The sequence below is a fragment of the Microcaecilia unicolor genome, chromosome 7, assembly GCF_901765095.1.
Source record: "Microcaecilia unicolor chromosome 7, aMicUni1.1, whole genome shotgun sequence".
Classification (NCBI taxonomy): Eukaryota; Metazoa; Chordata; class Amphibia; order Gymnophiona; family Siphonopidae; genus Microcaecilia; species Microcaecilia unicolor.
In genome coordinates this window covers 286,402,041-286,428,191 of record NC_044037.1, presented here as the reverse complement: position 1 = coordinate 286,428,191, position 26,151 = coordinate 286,402,041, and the positions used below count along the sequence as shown (strand labels likewise).

The 26,151-nt window shown below is 41.1% G+C and overlaps 1 protein-coding gene across 5 annotated transcripts in view; it reads right to left on the bottom strand.

Moving 5' to 3' along the window:
* CLASP1 (cytoplasmic linker associated protein 1) overlaps nt 1–26,151 on the bottom strand; it is a 484,411-nt gene that overhangs the window by 138,642 nt on the left and 319,618 nt on the right. For all 5 annotated transcript variants that reach the window (XM_030210422.1, XM_030210418.1, XM_030210420.1 and 2 more), the window contains one exon: nt 19,174–19,317. In XM_030210422.1, the coding sequence (XP_030066282.1) occupies nt 19,174–19,317 (144 nt within the window). The remainder of the gene's footprint in view (nt 1–19,173; nt 19,318–26,151) is intronic.

Below are 26,151 nucleotides of genomic sequence, written 5' to 3'. Positions count from 1 at the left end.
ACTCTCCCATAGCAAGTGAGTCAAAACTCCCCAAAGGTCACAGTTCACAGCACACGAGGTATTTTTCAGGAAAAGGTGATGACTAGGTGAAAAGAACCAATAATCAGCGTTGTCTACTGTTAAAGATCATCTCTGCTCACCACAGAGGTTATCACCTTTCACCTACCTGCAGTGTTCCCCTTTGTTCAGGGCTGAGGTCACAGAACAGTACTACAAATCCTTTTCATATTTATACTGTTGCTGCAACAAGCTGACTTCGTGTCCCAGTGCTGCCCCAACATTTCCTTAGCTTCTATTTTAGGATAAACCTTTCAATCCCATCCATCTGGTTTTAAAACTAATGCGCTGTGACAATCCATTCCCAGCAATAACTATTTCAAACTATGTGGTTAAACAGCTGCTTAATCCACTGGCCTCAGAGAAAAACATTACTAACCACATTTAAATCAATGGTGCAGCATTCAAAAAATGTATTTTATTTATTTACTTCATTTGTAGCCTGCCTTTATCCAAGGCGGTTAACAATATTCACATACAAAGTTTTAACTACTTGTCACATACATGGTCTTAGACAACAGTCATACACAATTTTAGAGGGTAGAATTTGCCATTATGTGGTGAGGTGGCGTGATCAAACGAGTGGCTGAAGCTGCTAGTAAGTACAAAACTAAGAAAGGAATTAGATATATATATATATATTCACAGGTGCTAAACAAAAATGCAGGACAGTGACTGCAGAAGGTTATATCCTGTATCTAGCAGCGAAATTCAGTGCTACACAAGCAGTCCTAATAAACCGCTTTAGTTACCCGAACCACCATCAAAACAGTGAAGACGAAGCCAAGAAGCAGAAGACTTCATATTAAAAAGGTTAAAACCTTTATTGATACTCCAGAAAGGAAGTCCAATTTGGCCAATTTCACCTTCTTTATTACCCATGCCAGACCACTCCAGATGATTGGGATGCACCCAAGCTCAACACAGACTGGACAGGGGGACGTCATGATAGCCCTCAGGACTCCAATATCCATGCTCAGACATTTAGAGTAGGGATGCAATGGAGGCAAGTGCATTGACTTGTCAACATCCTTTGGAAAGATAATTCAAATTTTGCCTACAAGACTCCTGTGCTTTAATCGAGTGGACTACTTCTAAGCTCTTACTGGTGTGGTCTGTGGTAATCATCTCATGAAATTGATGCCTTATTACAGTATCTCCCAAGTTGGTCCTGCAGTACCTCCTTGCCAGCCGGGTTTTCAGGATATCCATAATATGCATGACATCGATTTGCATACACTGCCTCCAATATGCAATTCGATCTCACGCATATTCATGGTGGATATCCTGAAAACCCGACTAGAAAGGGAGTACGCCAGGATTTACAAGGGAAACACTGCCTTATATGGACAAATCAGTAGAGGATCGACCAGGGAAACATATTATAAGGACAAATCAGTAGACCAAGGACGCAATTGCTGATATAGCATTCATGCTTGGCATTCAGTATCCTGGCACCTAACTTTAGGTAATGTATAAAGAATTACTCTCTATCTGTAAAGTCTGTGGGTGGTTTTTACCCACAGAGTTTCCATCAGTTATGTTGGGAAATATACACATATTTATTTTATTAATTTTTAAATATATTTATTACATTTGTATCCCACATTTTCCCGCATAACAGTAGGCTCAATGTGGCTTACAGGTTCTGGAGAGGAGAGTACCAACTCCAGGAATATATACAGAGTGGAAAATAGACTTAGGTGCAAGGACGCTTATTAATAATAATAAGAAGAAGAAGAAGAAACAGCATAAGGAATGTCAAGTCAAATGCAAAGCGCTAAGGAAGGCAAAGAGGGACGTTGAAAAAAAGATTACGTTGGAGGTAAAAACGCATAGTAAAATTTACAAATCTGCTGCACCTACTATTACGTGGATACTTTTTCTGTGAAACCTTGTGTGTGTGTATGGTTGAAATTTCAAACTCTGCCTAAAACCTCAATCTCAGAAACACCTCCCCAATACATGCCTGTGTTGTAGCACCACTTCTGTTTGCAAATGTCTATAGCAGTAGAGACAAAAACTGAAGTAAGAGGCAACACCTGCAAGCTGATATTTCTTGCTCTGCTGTGATACTGCCCCACTATAGCACAACAAAAAACAATTTTTCGTGTGCTACTGGGCAAAAACCATTTGTCCTATACTAAATTCAGTGTGCGTATTCCAAATCCGATGTCAGAATTGTTGTAACACGTCAGGAGATTTTGTTATGCATAAGTTTGCCCAAATGAATTAAGCACTTGGAAAGCATCGAATAATTTTTTACAGAACGAGTTTTACTCCAACAATTACCTGATCTACATCAAAGTTTTCGTAGTAAACAGTATATGAAAATGTAATGGAATAACAACATTTCAAAAACGTCTCGTATTCCAGTTTAAAAATCTTACTTCAGCAAGGCCCGGTACTGCTAAAAGTGCTTCAGGCATCTGCTTTTGCTTTTGTGACCGGTCATATTTTCCCGTTGCAAAAACCAGCAGTAGTCCCCCATCATGTTGGGATTCCAACGGCCTTGATATCTGTTCTCCATTGTAGAAATGTCTTTATGGAACCTCTCTCCATGTTCGTCACTTACGTGTCCCAAATTGGGTGGGAAAAAGTCAAGATCTTTTATCTTGATGCACCATATGCCTGGAATAGACTTCCTGAGCCGGTACGTCAAGCTCCATCTCTGGCCGTCTTCAAACCTAAGCTAAAAGCCCACCTTTTTGATGCTGCTTTTAACTCCTAACCTTTATTCACTTGTTCAGAACCCTTATTTTATCATCCTCCCTTTAATATTCCCTTATTTATTTATTTGCTGCATTTGTATCCCACATTTTCCCACCTATATGCAGGCTCAATGTGGCTTACAATGTACCATTATGGCATTCGCCATTCCAGATTCGAAGATGGTGTTACATAAAGAATATGGATGACATAATAAAATTAAACAGTCAAATATAAGATATATAATATATCTCTTGTTTGTCCTGTTTGTCTGTCCTAATTAGATTGTAAGCTCTGTCCAGCAGTGACTGTCTCTTCACGTTCAAGTGTACAGACCTGCGTACGTCTAGTAGCGCTTTAGAAATGATAAGAAGTAGTAGTAGTTGATACCAAACGGTCCGATTCAGACTTCTGCAAAAAATCCGTCATGTCCAAACTGTCAGCTTCTAAAGAGGGAGCAATTTCTGCCCCCGCTTGTCTCTTCGCCTGTGGTGAGTAATATACTCTAGTAACTGGTGGAACGGATTCAACAGGCACCTTCAAAATACTTAGCACAAATTTCTTATACATATCTAAGGCAGATATTGTAGGCACACGTGGAAAATTGAGAAATCTCAGATTAAATTTCAGGGAAAGCGTTATATCTTTTATGAGCCCCAACATTCGTCAGCCTTTAGTGTCCTCAAAATCTCTGGAGCTGCAAGTAGTTGGCTTCTCCTGCTGGAATTTCTGCAGCTAACTTACCTTAATGTTAGGTTGCTAGTAAACCGTATTCAGGTATTATTTGATCTGCTGATTAAGATTATAATCATTTTCTTTATTCAATTGTCCTGTAAATTGTGAAATGGATCTCCCCTTAATTGAGGACTAGTGAAATTTATTTATTTATTTTATTTATTTATTTATTTATTTATTTATTTGCAGCATTTGCATCCCACATTTTCCCACCTATTTGCAGGCTCAATGTGGCTGACATTATGCCGTAATGGCGATTGCCATTCCGGAATGAGAAATACAGAGTATTGTTGCATTTAAGTACAGAAAATATAGGATAAGTTATAAGAAGTAGATATACAGTTCACTTCAGGGATTAAAGATCAAGGGTAAATGTAAAAACATTCAACAGTAGTCATGTGAATAAGTAAACAAATAAAAAGAGTTCAGTGTTAACTTGAATTGGTAAGGTTTTGATGTCTGGTCATTATGAAGGATCTTTTACATACGTCTCTTTGAACAATTTAGTCTTTAGTAGTTTACGGAAGTCTGTCAAAACGTGCATAGTTTTAGAAGAATTTAATGTAGGAATGTCAAAATCTTTTCTTCTTTATATGAATGGTATATTCTAAAACTTCTTTTCTGTAGCAAGTTTGCTTGTGATTTAAATAAGAAATGCTTCAAAAAAAATAAATAAAGATGTGTTCAGTTAGTGATTCTTTGTTGTAGGTGTGTGTATTCTGCTATGTTTTTTTGTGTTTCTGTCTTTCACTGTGTATGTTCCAGATGTACAACACCTAGGACAACTGGATAGTGCAGTTTAGAAATGTTTAACAAATAAATAGACAATTGCCGTAGACATCACAGAATAAAAAGCGAACAGCAGAGAGACAAAACAAAAGATTGCTCATCAATGCATTTAAATACATGCTACAATGTCAACTGCAGGTAATCCCACATATATATTTATGTGCAGGTATCTTGACTTACAGAACGACTATTTTTACTATCTTAAAGACTGCATATCTTACATACAAAATCCTAAACGTGCTATAGTTTGACTAAGAGGACTGTTTTATGAATGGATCTTGTGTTTAAGACAAGACACTAGAAGGAAAACATGCTCCTGACGTTTGGGCCATTGACGTTTTGGGCACACAGTGATACCGGAGACTCTATGTACATGGGATATATTGGACTCTGGAAATGTGACAGGTTCCAGCCCCTATGTGATAAGCTCTAGTCCAGGATGACGGCGAGTAATGCCCAGAGCTATCAAGTTAAGTGGATTTTGCATTACCAGTAAATTTATTGCAACAATATCTAATTTTTGGACAGTAGTGCACACCAAAAATCTTTTTTGAAAAAAATATATGTTGTTGAGTATACAGATGGACACGTAGATATTTAGGTTTGCACAAGACGCAGTTTATGTGCACTATTGGTTGGTAGGAGGTGGTCTATGATTACACTAAGTCACTAGCTGGCGAGCTTAAAAGCAATTTGACATTAATATGTCTTTGTGACGTTATGAGACACCTTCAATAATCAATATACACTTGTTGCAGTAAATGTGCTTTGTCTGACTTAGGTTGTGTATCCTAGAAATAAGCAGTGGATTTTCCCAAGTCCATCTTAATAATGGCTTATAGACTTTTCTGCTAACTTCTTTTTCCAGATTCTCTGGCAATAAATTCCAGAGTTTAATTACACGTTGAATGAAGAAATATTTTCTCTGGTTTGTTTTAAATTTACTACTTAGCTTCATTGCGTGCCCCCTAGTCCTAGTATTTTTGGAAAGAGTAAACAAGCGATTCACGTCTACCCATTCCACTCCACTCATTATTTTATACACCTCTATTATTTATTTATTTGGATTTATTTACCGCCTTTTCGAAGGAATTCACTCAAGGCGGTGTACAGTAAGAATAGATCAAACATAAGCAACAGGCAATTACCGCAGTAAAAATATTCGAACAACAACACAAAGTATGGCATGGTATACTGCTTGCAATGACAACACAATATGTACTAGAACATTATAATTGGTAGTGAAGGGTAAGGCAAAGTTGTAACATATAGATGAGTAAGAAAATAGGAAGAATTAGAAAGTAAGGTGATTGATTTGAAGAAATTGCATGTGAGGTCAGAGAGATGGTTAAATATTATCTCAGCTAGGGTAGGAGTGGACAAACATGTCCCGCTGCAGTCTGTGCAGCCCGAGTCAATCTTTGTGTGTGTGAGTGAGACAAACAAGTTAGTTACTTCTTCCATTAAAGGCTTGGTTGAAGAGCCCAGCTTTCACCTGCTTCCTGAAGTACAGGTAGTCTTGTGTTAAGCGGAGCCTTTCAGGCAATACATTCCAGAGTGTGGGGGCTACTACAGAGAAGGCTCGCTTGCGGGTATCACATCGTCTAATGTCTTTTGGAGTGGGTGTAGTTAGTGAAAGTCCTTGGGAGGACCTTAGTGTCTTTGGCGGTGTGTGGAGGATCATCATATTCTTCAGATTCTCGGGGCCATTTCCTTTCAGGGCCTTGAAGATCAGACATAGAATTTTAAATTTAGCCCTGTATTGTACAGGTAGCCAATGAAGTTTTTGCAAAAATGGTGTGATGTGGTCACGTTGCTTGCAACCTTCTATGATTCTTGCTGCTGCATTCTGAATCAACTGGAGATGGTGCAGGCCCTTTGTAGTCAGACCATTGTATAGTGCATTGCAGGAATACAGTCTTGATGTTACTGTGGCATGCACAACTGAGATAATATTTACCTTCTCAATGTAAGGAGAGAGGCAGCGTAGCTGTCGCAAATAGTAGAAGCAGCTCTTGAGGGTTGCTTGGATTTGGGGACTCAGAGTAAGTGTTGAATCTAACTGTATTCCAAGGTTCCTGACTTGTGATTTGAGGGGGAGTTCATACTTCCCAAAAGGGATTTTGATGTCAGGTATGTATCCACTTGTGTTAGGGACCTAGAGAAGCTCGGTTTTACTTGGGTTCAGGCAAAGTTTGTTGTGTTTAGCCCATTCTTGAATTGATGTTAGACAAGTGATCAGTTTATTCAAGGCTGTAGGTAAGTCAGGTTCAATGGGTATGAGTAGCTGCACATCATCCGCATAGATGTAGAACTGAGTGTCCATTGACCGAATCAGCTCAGCTAGTGGCTTGAGGTAGATATTGAACAGAATAGATGACAGTATCGATCCTTGAGGTACCCCATAGGTCAGTGTCCATGGTGGTGATAAGTTGCTGCCAATCATTATGGATTGTTGCCTGTCTGATAGATAGGATCTGAACCAGGCAAGTACTGTTCCATTGATACCTGTTTCTGTCAGTCATGCTAGCAAGATATCATGATCCACAGTGTCAAAAGCTGCTGAGAAATCTAGCAGTACTAACATCAAGGCAAATCCCTTGTCTCGGTTTCTGTGAAGATCATCTAGCAGGAATACGAGGAACGTTTCTGTTCCATAACCAGGTCTGAATCCAGATTGACATGGATCTAGCCAGTTACTCTTTTCTAGCCATTCATTAAGTGAACACAGACTGTTTGTTCTATAAGTTTCCCTAGAAACGGGATGTTGGATACTGGCCTGCAACTTTTAAGTTTGTCCTGGTCAAGGTTGTTTTCTTCAGAAGAGGGCGAACCACTGCCCTTTTTAATGCTGTTGGTAGTTGCCCATTATAAACAGAGGTGCTCACAATTTTTGTGGCGCCTTCTATAAGGCCCATACTTGCCTGCTGCACTATCTTTGATGGGCAGGGATCAAGGAAGCAGGTAGTTGGTCGAAGGTCTCTTAGGAGTTTGTCAAGGCTCTCCTCTGTCATTAGGTTAAAAGTGTTCCATCTGTCTCTGTTAGGAGACCTCTATTATATCTCTCCTCAGCCATCTTTTCTCCAAGCTGAAGAGCCCTAGCCGCTTTAGCTTTTCATCAAAGGGAAGTCACCCAATCTCCTTTATCATTTTCATCACCCTTCTCTGTACTTTTTCCAATTCTGCTATATATTTTTTGAGATGTGGTGACCAGAATTGCACACAGTATTTGAGGTGCGGTTGCACTATGGAGTGATACAAAGGCATTATAACATTCTCATTTTTACTTTCCATTCCTTTCCTAATAATTCCTAATATTCTATTTGCTTTTTTAGCAGTCACTGCACACTGAGCAGAGGGATTCAACATATCATCAACAATGACACCTAGATCCTTTTCTGGGCGGTGACTCCTAATGTGGAATCTTGCATCACATAGCTATAGTTTGGGTTCCTCTTTTCCACATGCATCTCTTTGCACTTGCTCAATTTAAATGTCATCTGCCATTTGGATGTCCAGTCTCCAGGTCTCGTAAGGTCCTCTTGCAATTTTTTACAATCCTCTTGCGATTTAACAACTTTGAACAAATGTGTCATCAGCAAATTTAATTATCTCACTAGTTATTCACATCTCTGTATCATTTATATCAGTATGTTAAAAAGTAACAGTCCCAACACAGACCCCTCCTGGCAACTTGAAATTATAAACTGGTATGTAGAAGAATAGAGATTAGGTTTAGCCCTCCAAGAAACCAGGGAGAATGAATGGTTCAAATCTATTATCCCACCCAGAAACAATATTTAGACAGTAACAAGATGAAAATAGGGACTGAAATTGACATCATAACACTGCAAACCTCCTAAATGGATAACCATTCAGTCAAAGCCCTAATATACTGCTTTAAGGTTTAAGATAATGCAATCTGCCTTCTAATTTAAAATGGTGTGCTTTGTCACCACACTCCTAGGTTTGTAAGAGTCATTGGAAATTAAAAAATTAGGTGGACTTTCTAGGGTTTGAGTGTGCTTTAGGTGAAAGGCAACAGTTCTTCTGTAGTCCAGGGAAAGCCTTTCAACTTTATGGAAATGTGGTCCAGAGAAAAATATTGGCAAAATGACTTAAGGAGAACATCAGACACCACCTTAGGCAAAATATTGGCTTATGTATGCGAGGTAATTAAATTTGCTGATGACACAAAGTTATTCAAAGTCGTTAAATCGCGACAGGATTGTGAAAAATTACAAGAGTACCTTACGAGACTGGGCGGCTAAATGGCAGATGACGTTTAATGTGAGCAAGTGCAAGGTGATGCATGTGGGAAAAAAGAACCCGAATTATAGCTACGTCATGCAAGGTTCCACGTTAGGAGTTACGGACCAAGAAAGGGATCTGGGTGTCGTCGTCGATAACACACTGAAACCTTCTGCTCAGTGTGCTGCTGCGGCTAAGAAAGCGAATAGAATGTTGGGTATTATTAGGAAAGGTATGGAAAACAGGTGTGAGGATGTTATAATGCCGTTGTATCGCTCCATGGTGCGACCGCACCTTGAGTATTGTGTTCAATTCTGGTCGGCGCATCTCAAGAAAGATATAGTGGAATTGGAAAAGGTGCAGCGAAGGGCGACTAAAATGATAGCGGGGATGGGACGACTTCCCTATGAAGAAAGACTAAGGAGGCTAGGGCTATACAGCTTGGAGAAGAGACGGCTGAGGGGAGACATGATAGAGGTATATAAAATAATGAGTGGAGTGGAACAGGTGGATGTGAAGCGTCTGTTCACGCTTTCCAAAAATACTAGGACTAGGGGGCAAGCGATGAAACTACAGTGTAGTAAATTTAAAACAAATCGGAGAAACTTTTTCTTCACCCAACGTGTAATTAAACTCTGGAATTCGTTGCCGGAGAAAGTGGTGAAGGCGGTTAGCTTAGCAGAGTTTAAAAAGGGGTTGGACGGATTCCTAAAGGACAAGTCCATAAACCGCTACTAAACGGACTTGGAAAAATCCAAAATTCCAGGAATAACATGTATAGAATGTTTGTACGTTTGGGAAGCTTGCCAGGTGCCCTTGGCCTGGATTGGCCGCTGTCGTGGACAGGATGCTGGGCTCGATGGACCCTTGGTCTTTTCCCAGTATGGCATTACTTATGTACTTATGTACCAGCTTTTATTATAAAATCTAGGTTAGATAAGTCACTAAGAACTGGAAGGAAGAGAAAGGATTTTGGCTTTAGCTCACACATTTTTCAGTCTAAAAGGGGCAGACATGTTATTCTGCTGCTGTAACAAAATTGACAGAAGCAGATGGCAACTTCTAAACTAACCAATTTATTGAGACGTGGCCATTCAAGAGTCCAGCCTTTTTCAGCTGTAATTCAAGGTGAGTTACATCCATCTACAGTAGGAAATTTTCCTGTCCTTAGAAGGCTCACATTCTAAGTTTGTACTTGAGGCAATGGAGGGTTAAGTGACTTGGCCAAGATCACAAGAAGCAATAGTAGGATTTCATCCTGGCTTCCCTGGATCTCAGTTTGCTGCTCTAACCATTAGACTGCTTTCTCCCTCAAAGGAGCTTAGTGACTGAAGGCTGAAGTAACTGCCACCAAAAAGTACAATCTACCAGGACATGTATTTATTTATTTATGGCATTTATGTGCCGCAATATGCCAAAAAAGTTTGGGTTCAATGTGAACTCACTAGATAGCAACTAAAGTCTGTCCTGCACGAATCTGACAACTACAAGCAGTATATAAGTGGAATTTATTCCTATATTCTTGTGATAAGAACCAATTGCACTGAGGTGAATCCTATCAGAGTTGCTTTTTAGGCTATACACAGAATGTTGCAGGAAGTATTCAAAAAGTTTTTATATGGAACAAGGGAAGAGAACTAGGGCAAACTTCCTGGTACATGACTTTCTAAATGATCAAAGAATTTAGACACCTCTGAGAAACTAAAAGATAACATAGTTTTACACCTTATCATCCAAGCTTAGACTGCATCATGGGATGAAGCAACATTGCTTGATTCAGCGTGGTTAGAGTTGGAGACATTTCCAACTTGACTCAGGGATAGTTCTTGAAAAAGCGGAAACAAATTTGTGCTGGTCAAAAAGAAGCCATGAAAAATATACAGTCCTTGTTCATTTTTCACATTTTGAATAGCATTTCTTAAAGGCACCGACACGCACAACATTCACACTTTCAACATAAAGAACAATTATAAAAATATTCAAAACGTAATTAAGAACATGAAACCTTGTACTGATGCCACAGCCCAGCTTTTATGGCCTTACCCCAGACACTTGTAGCAAAATGTGTGATTGCCACTGTTGGGCACATCGTGAAACCTCAAACCAAATGAAGAAATATTTCTCATCATGGAGATGATCCGAAGAGATGAAAATCTGGTTGAGTGGCTTGGTTGTCTGGCCACACCAAAAAAAAAAAAAAATTGCCACAGAAAAAATAAACATTCAGAAGCGAAAAAAATAATAACTAGGACAATCAAAATCTTTTTAAGCAAAAGAGCCTCAAGGAAAAAAATTAAAAAAGGTCTGCAGAAGAAAGAGCACATTCCAGACTCAGCAGATAGAACTAAAGGATGATACAGGGCTACAGCAATGTGACAACTAGAATGCACAGGCAGCAACACACTTTTAGGGATTTCCAGAAAGCTCTACAAGATTTGTCCCATGATGTACACAATCAACTGTGTGCACAACTTTGGTTCACGTTCATCTTCAGAGAAACACACATTCTTTTCACTCAGGGCCGTGCCAACCCAGTAAGCGAGGTAAGCATGGCAGGAGGGCGCCGACCTCTGGAGGGCGCCGCCGTGCCATGCTTACCCTCGCCGTTTACCTCCGGACCCCGACAGCAGCCGTGCCTTCAGTGGCATACCAAGGGCGGAGCGGTCCGCCCCGGGTGTCACTGGGGGGGGGGGGGGGGGGGTGCTGTGCTCCGCTCCCGCTGCTCGTCTCCTGCCACCACCCTGCTGTTAAAGAAAAATCGGTGAAACAGCGTCGCAGGCAGCGCCTCGCTTCTGCCCTGCAGCTGCTTGTAAAAGAAACAAATTTCCTTCTCCTCGTCGTCTTCGTCGGGCCTTGCTTCTCTCACTATGTCCCGCCCTCCTCTGAGGTAACTTCCTCTTTCCGCGAGGGCGGGACATAGTGAGAGAAGCAAGGCCCGACGAAGACGACGAGGAGAAGGAAATTTGTTTCTTTTACAAGCAGCTGCAGGGCAGAAGCGAGGGGCAGGAGAAGAGGGTTGCTTCTGGTCGCCATCTGGTCAGGAACATCCAGCTGGAGTAGCCCTGCGAGTGTAAAGCTGGCCAAAAGAAATGCACTTGCCACAGACCAGGAAAAAAAGAGACCTGGTTGTTTTCCCGGTTTTCAACCGGTTGGAGCTGTGGATTGCACGCAGACTGGGCGGACCAACTGATAGTCTGCAGGGGGGCGCCAGAGACCCTAGGCACGGCCCTGTTTTCACTGTATGTCTTCCAAACTAAAATCCTGCCAAAGGAATCTGATTTTTTTTTGACTGAATGACCAAAGGACTGGCTAAAGGACATGCATTAGATATAATCTACTTGGATTTCAGCAAAGCCTTTGATACAGTTCCTCACAGAAGACTCATGAATAAGCTAAGAGGGCTGAACTTACGACACAAAGTGGTGAACTGGATTGGAAACTGGTTGACCGACAGACACGAGGGTGGTGGTAAACACAATTCGCTCAGACGAAAGAAAGGTGAATAGTGGAGTGCCTTAGGGATCAATACTGAGACCTATTCTGTTCAATATATATTTGTGAGAGACACTGCTGAATGGTTAGAAAGAAAAGTTCGCCTTTTTGTAGATGACACAAAGATCACCAACAGAGTAGACACCCAGGATGTAGTAGAACCCATGAAAAGAGATCTCCAAAAATTAGAATGCTCAAAGTTCTGGCAGTTAAACTTTAATGTGAAGAAGTGCAGAGTGGTGCAGAAATCCAAATCCAAATGAGATCTACAAGATAGGAGGTGAAATATCAATAAGCACAGCTCAGGAAAAGGACCTTAGGTTGATGTTGTCTGACGTCAAGGAATACTTTTTCATGGAGAGGATGGTAGATACCTGGAATGCCCTCCTGCAGGAGGTGATGCAGATGAAAACAGTAGTGGAATTCAAAAATGTGTGGGATAAACAACAAGGAATTTTGTACGGAAACAGAATGGAACCAAAAAACTCAGAAGTGTTTAGATGATAACTCCAGTAATTAGGAAATAAAGCCAGTGTCAGGCAGACTACTATGAGCTGTGTTCTGATCATCACTCAACAGATCTGGATGGGCTAGACTAGGTTTTTGATGGCACCTCCAGTAGCTGGGGAACAAGACCAATGTCAGGCACACTTCTACGGTCTGTGCCCTGAAAATGGCAAGGACAAATCAAGTTCAAGTATGCAGGGCAGACTGGATGGCACGTACAGGTCTTTATCTGCTGTCATCTACTATGTCACCTTGCATTAACTTAAATTTATCTGAGTACAGTGCTACTGTTTTACTAGTATTTTTTTTTTGTATATTTGTGTTCTTTATGAGCCTAAATGAAAGAAACAAACAAACAAACACAGGGCAGAAGATTATGCTCTAGAAAGAAAAGTTCTAGGAAATCTGACAATGCTAAAAGTAGAACTGGTCAGAAAGAGGTCAAAAATCTTGGCTCTCTAATCTGTCCCTGACATATCTGTGTGATTGATACATTACATAAGACTTAACACTTTGTGCATGGCAATTTATTTTATCAATGACTTGGAAGCACAATGGGACATCAATGTGTAGATGCAAATTTCTAAATGTCATAGACTTACAGGTCAATATTTTAAATGCAGCAGAGGCGACACCTAAAGGCAGACAAGTTAATTTCAACAAATTGCTAGGGGTTTTTTTCCAGATACTATTTCCATTACTTTTTATTACCTACTTTAAAAACAATACCTCACTTAAAAATCTTCAGCAACATTAAAACATTTTTTTTAAAAACATTTTGAGTTACTTTGGGGTCGTTTTACTAAGGTGCACGAAATGCTAAAAAGCCCACAGGAGTAAAATGGGATTCTCAGTATTTAGCATACGCTAAATCCGTTAGTGCAGCTTAGTAAAAGGAGCCCTTTGTCATGTAATGACTGAAAATAAAGCTGTACGCTTCATTTAAAAATGTGAATAGCTAGAAAAATATGCTGAATAGATCAGAACTAACTTTTTAGGATACTGGGCTTGATGGGCCTTTGGTCTGGCCCAGTATGGCAACAATTATATATTATTTCTGAAATTCTTTAAGCATTTCACCTAGAATTCTCTTATCACAATCCACCACATCTGGTCCATAATCGTACATGGCCTCTACAACATGTTTGGAGAAGCTAAGCCTTCCCCAAAATTGCCTGAATCCAAAGTCCACCACAGAAGAAATGTGGGGAAAATGATGATGACAAGAAGACAGAAATGGCTCAAGTAGGACAGAGCATGGCAGCCACACACACTGAACCTATTGTCTGTAATTGTGATGGCCCAGCTGGCATGTGGCAGCTATAGCATCATGCAGCTTTGGGGAAAATGTGCTGCACAGGTCAATCATGTTTATAATGGGGAAGTCTGGGATGTGCAAAGGAAAAGCTTTTAGTTCCTGTAAGAATGTCCAAAAAGGAAGGCGGATGTAAATCAAATGTGCACTTTGGGGCTGCAGGTAAAGGGGAGAACCGGCCTGGCAGGATAGTATAGACTATGGAGCCTGCTGATTTGACAAACAAAGCAAAAAGAGAGGCTAAGGTCTGAAGAAACCAGAAGATGGAAGACACAAAGCAGACCAATAGGAGTACAAATAAAATAAAAATAGCCCAGTCTTTATTTGCTGCAACTCTTGGAATGCTAAAAATACAATTACCCAACAGAGGCCACATTTCGTCCTCTTAAAGGCTGCATCAAGGGTTTTATTATCAAATAAATAACAATAAAAAAAATTAAAACATTGATATCAAACCTTAAGGAAATATAATTCCAACAGCAATAATAAAATGCAAGAGTTATTCAAACCATAAGAACTAATAATAAATTAATATGATAATACCAGAAAGATTATTTAAATTAAATCATAATTGATGAATAAAACACAAACTACTAATATCAATAAAATAAATTAGGCTATAAGGCCACTTTTTATATAAGTACATAAGTATTGCCATACTGGGACAGACCAAAGTTCCAACAAGCCCAGCATCCTGTTTCCAACAGTGGCCAATCCAGGTCACAAATACCTGGCGAGATCCCAAAAAAGTATAAAACATTTTATACAGCTTATCCCAGAAATAGTAGATTTTCCCCAAGTCCATTTAATAATGGTCTATGGACTTTTCCTTTAGGAAGCCATCCAAACCTTTTTTAAACCCCGCTAAGCTAACTAACTTTACCAATACTCTGGCAACGAATTCCAGACAATTACACGTTGAGTGAAGAAAACGTTTCTCCAATTTGTTTTAAATTTACTACATTGTAGCTTCATTGCATGCCCCTAGTCCTAGTATTTTTGAAAAGCGCAGACTCTTCACATCTACCTGTTCAACTCCACTCATTATTTTATAGACTTCTATCATATCTCTCCTCAGCCGCCTTTTCTCCAAGCTGAAGAGCCCTAGCCGCTTTAGCCTTTCCTCATAGGAAAGTCGTCCCATCCCCTTTATCATTTTCGTCGCCCTTCTCTGCACCGTTTATAATTCCACTATATCTTTTTTGAGATGCGGTGACCAGAATTGAACACAATATTCGAGGTGCCGCCACACCATGGAGCGATACAAAGGCATTATAACATTCTCATTTTTGTTTTCCATTCCTTTCCTAACAATACCTAACATTCTATTTGCTTTCTTAGCCGCAGGAGCACATTGAGCAGAAGGTTTCAACGTATCATCATCAACGACACCTAGATCCCTTTCTTGGTCTGTGACTCCTAAGGTGGAACCTTGCATGATGTTGCTATAATTCGGGTTCCTCTTTCCCACATGCAACACTTTGCACTTGCTCACATTAAAGGTCATCTGCCATTTAGACGCCCAGTCTCCCAGTCTCGTAAGGTCCTTTTGTAATTTTTCACAATCCTCCCGCGATTTAACGACTTTGAATAACTTTGTCATCAGCAAATTTAATTACCTCGCTAGTTACTCCCATCTCTAGGTCATTTATAAATATGTTAAAAAGCAGCGGTCCCAGCACAGACCCCCCAGGGAACCCCACTAACTACCCTTCTCCATTGAGAATACTGACCATTTAACCCTACTCTCTGTTTTCTATCTTTTAACCAGTTTTTAATCGACAATAGAACACTATATCCCATCCCATGACTCTCCAATTTCCTCTGGAGTCTTTCATGAGGTACTTTGTCAAACGCCTACTGAAAATCCACATACATAATATCAACAGGCTCACCTTTATCCACATGTTTGTTCACCCCTTCAAAGAAATGAAGTAGATTAGTAAGGCAAGATTTCTCTTCACTAAATCCATGTTGACTTTGTCTCATTAATCCATGCTTTTGAATATGCTCTGTAATTTTGTTCTTAATAATAGTCTCTACCATTTTGCCCGGCACCGACGTCAGACTCACCGGTCTATAATTTCCCAAATGTCCTCTGGAACCTTTTTTAAAAAATCGGCGTTACATTGGCCACCCTCCAATCTTCCAGTACCAAGCTCATTTTTCAGTTCTATCAGTACTCTGGGATGAATACCATCCGCTCCAGGAGATTTGCTACGCTTCAGTTTGTAGAACTGCCTCGTTACATCCTCCAGGTTTACAGAGAATTCATTACGTTTCTCCGACTCATCAGCTTCGAATACCATTTCCAGGACCGGTATCCCGCCCAAATATTCCTCGGTAAAGACCGAAGAAAAGAATTCATTTAATCTCTCTGCTACGGCTTGTCTTCCCTGATCGCCCCTTTTACTCTTCGGTCATCTAGCAGTCCCAACCGATTCTTTTGCCGGCTTCCTGCTTTAATATACCTAAAAAAATGTTACTATGTGTTTTTGCCTCCAGTGCAATCTTTTTTTTCGAAGTCCCTCTTAGCCTTCCTTATCAGCGCTTTGCATTTGACTTGACATTCCTTATGCTGTTTCTTATTATTTTTAGTCAGCTTCTTCTTCCATTTTCTGAAGGATTTTCTTTTAGCTTTAATAGCTTCCTTCACTCTTTTAACCACACCGGCTGTCATTTGGTCTTCCATCCTCCTTTTTTAATACACGGAATATATTTGGCCTGGGCTTCCAGGATGGTGTTTTTGAACAGCATCCACGCCTGATGTAAAATTTTGTTCCTCGCAGTCACTCCTCTAAGTTTTTTTTTCACCGTTCTTCTCATTTTATCATAGTCTCCTTTTTTAAAGTTAAACGCTAATGTATTTGATTTCCTATGTAAACTTACTTCAAAGCTAATCATATTATGATCATTATTATCAAGCGGCCCCAGCACCATAACATCCCGCACCAGATCATGCGCTTCACTAAGAACTAGGTCTAGAATTTTTACTTCTCTCATCTGCTCCTGTACCAGCTGCTCCATAAAGCTGTCCTTGATTTCATCAAGGAATTTTACCTCCCTAGCATGACCCGATGTTACATTTACCCAGTCAATATCAGGGTAATTGAAATCACCCATTAATATCGTGTTGCCCAGTTTGTTTGCGTCCCTAATTTCCTTTAACATTTCTGCATCCGTCTGTTCATCCTGGCCAGGCGGACGGTAGTACACTCCTATCACTATCCTTTTCCCCTTTACACATGGAATTTCAATCCACAGTGATTCCAAGAAGTGTTTTGTTTCCTGCAGAATTTGATTCAAGGCTCTCGTTAATATACAATGCTACCCCTCCACCAATTCGATCCATCCTATCACTACGATATAATTTGTACCTCAGTATGACAGTGTCCCACTGGTTATCCTCCTTCCACCATGTCTCAGAGATGCCTATTATATCTAATTTTTCAATTAGTGCAATATATTCTAACTCTCCCATCTTATTTCTTAGGCTCCTGGCATTCGCATATAGACATTTCAAACTATGTTTGTTGTTCCAATTTACATCATGCTCAGTACTTGACAGTATTAATTTGCAATCTTTTGTCTGATTTTTATTTTTATTTAAGGACACCTGATCTACTACGGTCTCTTTTGCAACCTCACTATCAGGATACCCTATCTTCCCTGTTTTGGTGATATCTTTGAAAAATACCTTATCCCGAACCATGCGCTTTTGAACGACTGTCGGCCTTCCCCCCGTTTCTAGTTTAAAAGCTGCTCTATCTCCTTTTTAAATGCCAATGCCAGCAGCCTGGTCCCATCCTGGTTAAGGTGAATCCCATCCTTTCGGAATAGGCTCCCCCTTCCCCAGAATGTTGCCCAGTTCCTAACAAATCTAAAACCCTCCTCCCTGCACCATCGTCTCATCCACGCATTGAGACTCCGGAGCTCTGCCTGTCTCTTGGGTCCTGCGCGTGGAACAGGTAACATTTCAGAAAATGCTACCCTAGAGGATCTGGATTTGAGCTTTCTACCTAAGAGCCTAAATTTGGCTTCCAGAACCTCTCTCCCACATTTTCCTATGTCATTGGTACCCACATGTACCAAGACAGCTGGCCCCTCCCCAGCACTATCTAAAATCCTAAGTGACGCGTGAGGTCCGCCACCTTCGCACCAGGCAGGCAAGTCACCAGGGGATCCTGACGTCCACCAGCCACCCAGCTATCTATATGCCTAATGATCGAATCACCATCTACAACAGCTGTCCTAACCTTTCCCTCCCAGTAAGCACTTGTAGACATATCCTCGGTGCAAGAGGATAGTATATCCCCTGGTGGGCATGTCCTGGTTACAGGAGTACTTCCTACTTCACCAGGGTGATGCTCTCCTTCTAGGAGACCTCCCTCCTCCAACGTAGCACAGGGGCTACCAGACAGTATATCGTCACCACACACAACGTTGCAGCAATCTAACATGCTAGTGCTACAAACAAGTTTAAATACACACTCACAGGTGTCAAAGGTAATTATGCAGATCTGGTTTTTAAAAAAGGCTAAAATTGCCTTATAAGAAGCAATGGGAATGCAATATTGTAAAAATCTCATTGCTTATCAATAAGAATTTCAAAATTAAAACTTTTAAAACAAAAATGGAATGTTAAAAACAAAAAATGATTTGATTAAAAAAAGAATCTAATTTTGTGTAGAAAAGACCTCTACATGGGTGGAAAATGTAAAGAACCACTAAGCAACTTAAAATGCAACGAAAATGCTATGAAGGATGCAAAACCCTGATAGAATCACGCTATGTGCATTTTTTTTGGCACCATAAATAGAATCTGGCCCTAAGTAATTCCCAAGTTAAATATGTACGACATATATCTACCTACATGTGTATTCTGTACAAAGTCCTCAAATCCACTCGAATTTAATGACAAGGCAGAGATTTTTCCCTGTTCTATTTTGGCTTATATACTGATATACTGCAACCTTTCCCAAAAAGAGAAACCAAAGTAGTTTACAAAATAGGCATCAACACAACACAACACATTAAAAAAAAAATTTAAAAGACCTACTAGAGTGCTTTGAAGAGGAAGACTCGTAGATCATTTTCACTTGATAAATACCTTGTTAGATGTTAGATACTCCATGTGAAATCTGATTAATAAACTGCTGCTCCACCAGGCTACCCCCATATTTTACTTCCATCTTTTGCCAGTTAGAAGTGCGCAAAGTTAGCTTATAAATAGTTTAGGACACAGTTAGACTACAGTAGGTTTTTCACAGTCCATTTCCACGATGCTAGCTGTGTTCTATCCAACTGTGCTAACTCACCTTTCTCACATCAGAGCTCTTTGGTTCTGTTGTCCATGTTATTATTCGAGAAACAGCAAGCCTGGTTTCACTGGAGTTTACAAAGTCCGTTGGATCCATCTGTCTGGCCAGAGATTCTATGTACTTCAGAATTGCAACTTTTACCTAAGAGTCAGAAGGATTAGAAAACTTCAGATGCACCTACTAAAATAACTTGAAACTGTTCAAGTCAGTTGAACATATGTACACACACATACATTGTAAGCATGGCAGTGATGGACTGTCTACCTTTTACATCCAACTCTATTTTATACAGAATTTATTAAACACAATTCTTCCAGAAAGCGCTTCAAAAAGTCTTTTATTCATCACGGTTCAGGAATGATGCCAAACATGGTAGCCTTTGATTTTCTTTTATAGAAAAATTAGGTCTTACCTGATCATTTTCTTTCCATGAGTCCTTCCCCCTAATCCAGAACCTGTGGGATAGCTGTATCGATCAACCAGCAGATGGAGAAAGAAAACTGAAAACTGAGCTCTCTCTTTTTGCATCCAGTCTAGCTCCTCAGAATTTAGGTATGGAATAACACAACAACCTTAAACACCTCACTAACCTGACAGACAAGCAAACATGTGTGGACCTCTCATCTCTACACACCTTGTAGAGAACAAGAAACATGCAGGAAGCACCCATGCAAGGTGACAGTCGTTATTTGGCCCATTACTTCGCACCGCCTAAACATCTCAGAATCCTGACAGGCCTCTGGAATAGTGGGAAAGACTAATGGAAAGAAAATTATCAGGCAAGACCTAATTTCTCCTTCCATTACATAGTTTCCCACTATTCCAGAATCTGTGGGATTTATAAAAGCAACCCCAGAGTGAGTGGGATCCTGGCACCGCTACCCTGACGACCAAAGCTCCAAAACTAGCTTCTGAGCACGCCATAACATCCACCCTATAGTGCTTGGCAAAGCTATGCAGGGTCGACCATGTCACCGCCGTGCAAATATCCACTGGAGACAGTAAAGCAGTCTCCACTCAGGATGTCACTGTATGCCTCATAAAATGAGCCCACAAGGCCTGAGAAGCCTGCTTCCCCACAAGCAAATAAGCTGAAGCAATAGTCTCCTTTAGCCATCTAGCAATTGTGGGCTTGGAAGCCATGAGGCCAAGCCTCTGTTTATTAAAAAGCACAAACACTCTGTTCGATTTGTGAAATTCATTCGTGATTCCAGATATCTAATGAGGACTCAACGTACATTGAGAAGCTCCAAGGAAGAATAATGACCCTCTTTGTCCTCTCTGCGAAATGACGAAAACTCCACAGATTGGTTGAGATGCAATGCTGATACCACTTTTGGAAGAAAGGAAGGAACTGTGTGCAGGAAGACCTCCCACCTCCAAAAAGCAGAGAAAGGGATCCCGGAAAAGAGAGAGCCTGAAACTCCAAACCCTATGTGCAGACGCAACAGCCACCAAGAATGTAGTCTTTAGCATATGATTTTTCAAGGAGGCCTTCCAGAGTGGCTCAAAAGGAGGCTTCTACAGAGCCTGAAGGATTGCTCTGGACACAGCATGCAAAAGGGAAGCTGGAAGTGGTCCACTCCCTGCAAGAATCGAACAATATCCAGGTGAGCCACAAAAGATGTCTTCTGTAGTTGGCTCCTGAAACAGACCAAAGCTGCAACCTGAACTTTTAGAGAACCCAATGCCAATCTTTACATATGCCATGGATGTAGAGCATTTCCAAGCCTGAAGCAAGAAATGAACGAATCAGAATAACCTTCTCATCTCAACCAAGCCCTTTCAATGGCCCAGCCGTAAGACCAAAAGGGCACGGATCAACCGGACCTTGCTTCAGTAGGCCATGTACCTGTGAAAGGAGAGAATCCTTGTCCAGCAGTTGAATCAGGTCTGCTTACCATGGCCCTCCACAGCCAATTTGGGGCTATGAGAATTAGCTGACCCTGGTGCAATGCAATTCTTTTCAACACATGGCGTACCATGGGCCAAGGAGGGAAGATATACAATAGATGTGTCTCCAGCCAGGGCAGCAGTAGGGACCAATCCCCATCAAGCCCGGTTCTTTCCAACTGCTGAAGAACTTGGACACTTTGGTATTACATTTTGTCATCATCGAGTGCAGAAGCAGAGAACCCCATTGGTCCGCTATCAGCTGAAAACCTTGGCAGGGTAGTACCCATTCTCCTGGGTCCAAGGAGTGCCTGCTAAGTCTGCTTTCACATTCAAGGACCTAGAGATGTGAGCTGCAGACAAGCAGAGAAGATTTTCTCCTCTCAAAAAAAATGTTTCAGGCAATGTGGAGGCTTCGGCGCATAAGACACCTCCTTACCAGAGATTTGTTCCGTACCCTTGTTCACTGGCTCGTCCTCTCCCATCTGGATTATTGCAGTGGAATTTATGCGGGCGGCCAGACCTCTTTGTTGAAAAAGTTCCAAACAGCTCAAAATACTGCGGCGAGACTCATCCTTAGAGAACGACGCTTTGCTCACGCCGAACCATTGCGCTTTAAACTCCACTGGCTGCCAGTACAGGAGCGCATTGCCTTTAAACTTTGCTCCCTGACACACAAAATCATCTATGGGGCTGCCCCGGATTACATGCTCCCCTTGATCTATCTTCTGCCTAGAAATGCCAACTCTGCTGCTCGGTCCTATCTCCACCTCCACTTCCCGAGCTGTAAGGGTGTCAAGTACAAGAAGATCTTCACCTCGTCTTTCCGCTACAGGAGTCCCAAACACTGGAACGCTCTACCTCGCCACCTTAAAACTCAAGAGGACCATACCCTCTTCAAGAAGCTGTTGAAGACCTACTTCTTTGCCAAGACTTACTCCCTAATTTCCACTGTTGATTGATGCACCCCCTTGTCCCTTCCCTGCCTAGCTCATACTGTTAGATTCACCTCCCCCTTTTTGCATCTTGTATGCTTTTCTGTGCTTTTACCTTTGTAATTTTTACATAACTTTCTGTAAGCCACATTGCGCCTGCATGAGTGGGAAAATGTGGGATATAAGCAACCCATAAATAAATAAATAAATAAGGGAGGCTGCCTCCATCACCACTGGACAGCTGCAGGTCCCGCTTTGCTCCAACTTGTAATCTTCTGTAAGAATATCCCAAACCCACTGGTCTGATGTGATTTTGGTCCACTCGTCCCCAAAATTCCTGAAGATGTCCTCCCACCAAAGGAAGAGAAGAGTGGACCAGCCTTGCATCACTGTGAAGCACAGGAGGCACTGAGGCGCTCTAGCTGAGAGGAGGACTTCCTGTCTACAAGAAAGGAAGATATGCATGCCTTAAATCGGGACTTCTGACCATATTGCTGATGACCAGGCCGGTTCCATCTGCTGTCTCAAAATCGAAAGCCCCCTGAAGATGGATGATCAGAGGTTTTTTGGCTTATCCTCCGGCAGTCACTGTAACTTAGTTTTCCCCAATTATTTCACCAAGTTACTAAGATCTTCTCCAAATAATCACTTGCCCTGGAAGGGAAGTCTAACTAGTGACTTTATGCTGCACCCGCTGCCCAATGACGCAACCAGTGCTGCCATTGTTTTGTGACAGCTAAAAACATACTACGGGTCATAACCTTTAACATGTCATAAATAGTATCCACCAAGTAGGCCAACTCCACTTCCAGCTGGGCATTATGGCACCAGTTTTCTGTGGCAGACTACTGATGCCAATTCAGGCATGCTCTTGCTACGAAGGAGGGAGAAATAGAGATAGCCTCACCTGCCCATGTCTAAACAGATCTCTTAGGAACCGAAGGGGCAGTGGTGCGAGAAACTGAACCATCTTCCAGCAACTAAACCTGTCACTGCTTCAGTCAATAGGCCTGGTGTAAGAGCAATATAAACTCTGGAGAAAACAAAGATCCTACTGCAGCTGAATACTCTGACGGGCCCTGAGGTTGTAAAATGGTGGCTGTGGTCCATATTTTGGTCAGAGGCTGCTTTTCACTGGTCGGCCCCGACAAAATGACACCCATTCCCAAGCTCTCCTGGATCAACCTGTGCACTGGCCATGCCAGACAGCCTGAAGTCTTGGCATATTTGGATGCTGTGCCAAATCTGAAGTGCTACTGCCAACTGTTTCCTCTGTGTCCCATGGGATTCATGGCTTGCACACACTGCAATGTCCTGACGCCAGCCAGAAGGTCCCACAGCAAGAACACTGCTTAACTACCTCCTCAGGAGTTGCTATTCATCCCAACTGTCACAAGCACCGCACCACACGGTCCCAAGAAGAACTTGCAGCCCTCAAAGTAGTTTTGTGTCAAACTTTAGTTCGACTTATCACTGCCGGCTGCTCCCCCCAACCTCACTTCTCCACATGTCCTACCACAGATGAGACAGAATCAAGATTAATACTCTTCTCCTATCTCTCTTTTTTCTTTCCAAGGTTGTTGGGCTGGAAAGGAGAGTTCCACAGGAAACAGGGGAAGAGATGAAGGGAGGGAAGAAGTAAATTTGTGGGACACCAGAGACAGGAATTTAAAGACCTCCAGATATGACTTAGCAGACTCAAGCCATCCACAAAGCTCAACTGGGGACTAGATGACCAACTGGACCAGAAGCAAATCACTCAGAACCAGAGGCTAAAAAATGTGTTCATCCACCTGCTGGAGATAGAAATACTAAGGAGCTGAACTGGATGGATGCCAAGAGAGAAATGTTTCAGCTCAGTTTTCAGTTCTCTGTCTCTACCTGCAGGCTGATGGACACAACTATTCCACAGGTTCTGAAATAATGGGAAGCTACGTAATGGAAAGAAGGGTTTCCTTCAACTTAAGCAGGTAAGCAATAGCCTCATACTGTTTTCCCAGCTTTTGATGCACCTCACACAGGCAAGGCATTTGCAAGCTGGGCCCCTAGTCTCATACTGTGCTGACAAGCTTTACCAGCAAATCAAAGAGTCAGGATGCTGGCAAGCTGAGACCCTAGAATTATAAGGTCTTTAACAAGGTTTTGTTTACTTCGCATATGTAGGATATTTGCGAGTTAAGGCTGATTCCTATCCCCCTCAGCTGCTGAATTCCCACTTTATTCAGTTTCCTTAAAGCCCTGGCTGACAATGAAAAGTTCTTTCAACCTGCTGCACAACCCAAAGCAAAGGGACTAAATATTTCTATTCTGCCCTTTGGTACCTGATTTCTTGGTCTGGTGTGATCCACACTGCAGTAACCCAGCAGAAACATAAGGCTCCATTTCCATGCAGAGTTGCTTCCTCCCAGAATCTCTGCAGCTATTCAAGATCTGTCCTTATGCAGGACCTCCCTGCCTTTAAAACATCTGTGGGGGGGAATCCTCTCTATTCTTGAAAGCTGGGCTCTGCAGCTTCTTCTCAGGGAAACCCTTCCTTTCTTTCCTCCCGCCTCAGGGAAGCATGCCCTCTTCCTTTTTACCTCTGGAGCTTGGGCTCCCTGCTTGACAGCTGGGCCTCTACCTGTCTAGCAGAGAAACATCCTACTTTCTACCTGGTTCTTCTAAAGGTGAGTACAATGAGTTTTACCTTTCCTAGGAGTACCAGTCCTGCCATTTCCACGCTTCTCTTGAGAAAGGAGGGTCTTCTTCCACCAAGGGGTTTATCTTACCTATAGTTTCACTTCACACTCTCTCTCTCTATGTGTGTGTGTGACTAGCAAGTTAGTACTATATATATATATATATATATATATAGTACTAACTTGCTAGTCACACACACATATAAGAAGTGATATCAGCTGCACATAATCTAGCAAGACATGTTTATTTATTTATTGCACTTGTATCCCACATTTTCCCACCTATTTGCAGGCTCAATGTGGCTTACAAAGACCTGTTATGGCATCACCTTATAAAGGTAAAGAGTACAATTGGTGTTACAAAGAAATCAAGGCAAACGCGAGGGTCTAGTTTATCCACTCCTACCCTAGCTAATATTCAAGCACCTTTCTGACCTCTTGTGCAACTTTCTTAAATTAATCACCTTATTTTCTTACTCATGTTACTCTATCTTATCTATCTATATGTTCCATCTTTGCTTATACCTTATGCTATTAAAATGTTTTATTACATATTGTGTTTACATTGTAAGTAGTATACTATGCCATACTTTGTATTCTTATTTGAATATTTTTCTGCTATAATTATCTATTGCTTATGTTGACCTATTCTTGCTGTACACCCGCCTTGAGTGAATTCCTTCAAAAAGATGGTAAATTAATAAATAAACAAATATACATGTACACACACACACATTTTATATATATATCCTTATCATCAAAGTTTGAGTTGCTTGTTTCAGTCTTTGTTTTATGCACTGGCAATCTGAGTCCTACCCAAAGCCTTAGGCATTATAGAAATAGCACCTAAGTATCAATACAGCTCCAAATAAAGCTGCCTTTTGCAACCGGCAAGCTGTTATCTCTTCAATTTAAGTAATTCCAACTGTTTTTTCAATGTATTTGGTATGGCTTCTACGGCCCTTATTATAGCTGGTGTAACTTTTGATTTTTTTCCTCTATTACCTTTCAGTTTCAATCTGCAGATTCCTATATATTGTGACTTTTTCCAGTTCTCTCTCTTGCACACGTCTTCTGATATAGGCACCTCTAAAAACCATACATATTTTGCATCTGATATACTATATTCCACATTCTGGTTTGTCTGAATTTTAAGCTCTCATTTTCTATGACTTTCCAATAATTTTTATGTTATGTTATAAGGTATTTATAACCTGCCAACTCTCCTATACGAGGTTCAAGGTGCGGTAACAATTTTAAAAAACAGCTGAACATTCATCAGGAATTATAGTAAACAAATACCATCAAAAGATGAAAACTGCAAAGACAGTACTAGCAATGATGATGACAGAACAAATGCGTCTTTAAAATCATCCAAAAAATTATACAGTCCTTCAAACGACAAATCTGGACAGGAAGACTATTCCAGAGACAAACAACTAAGAAACAGAAAGAATGCGCAAGAACTG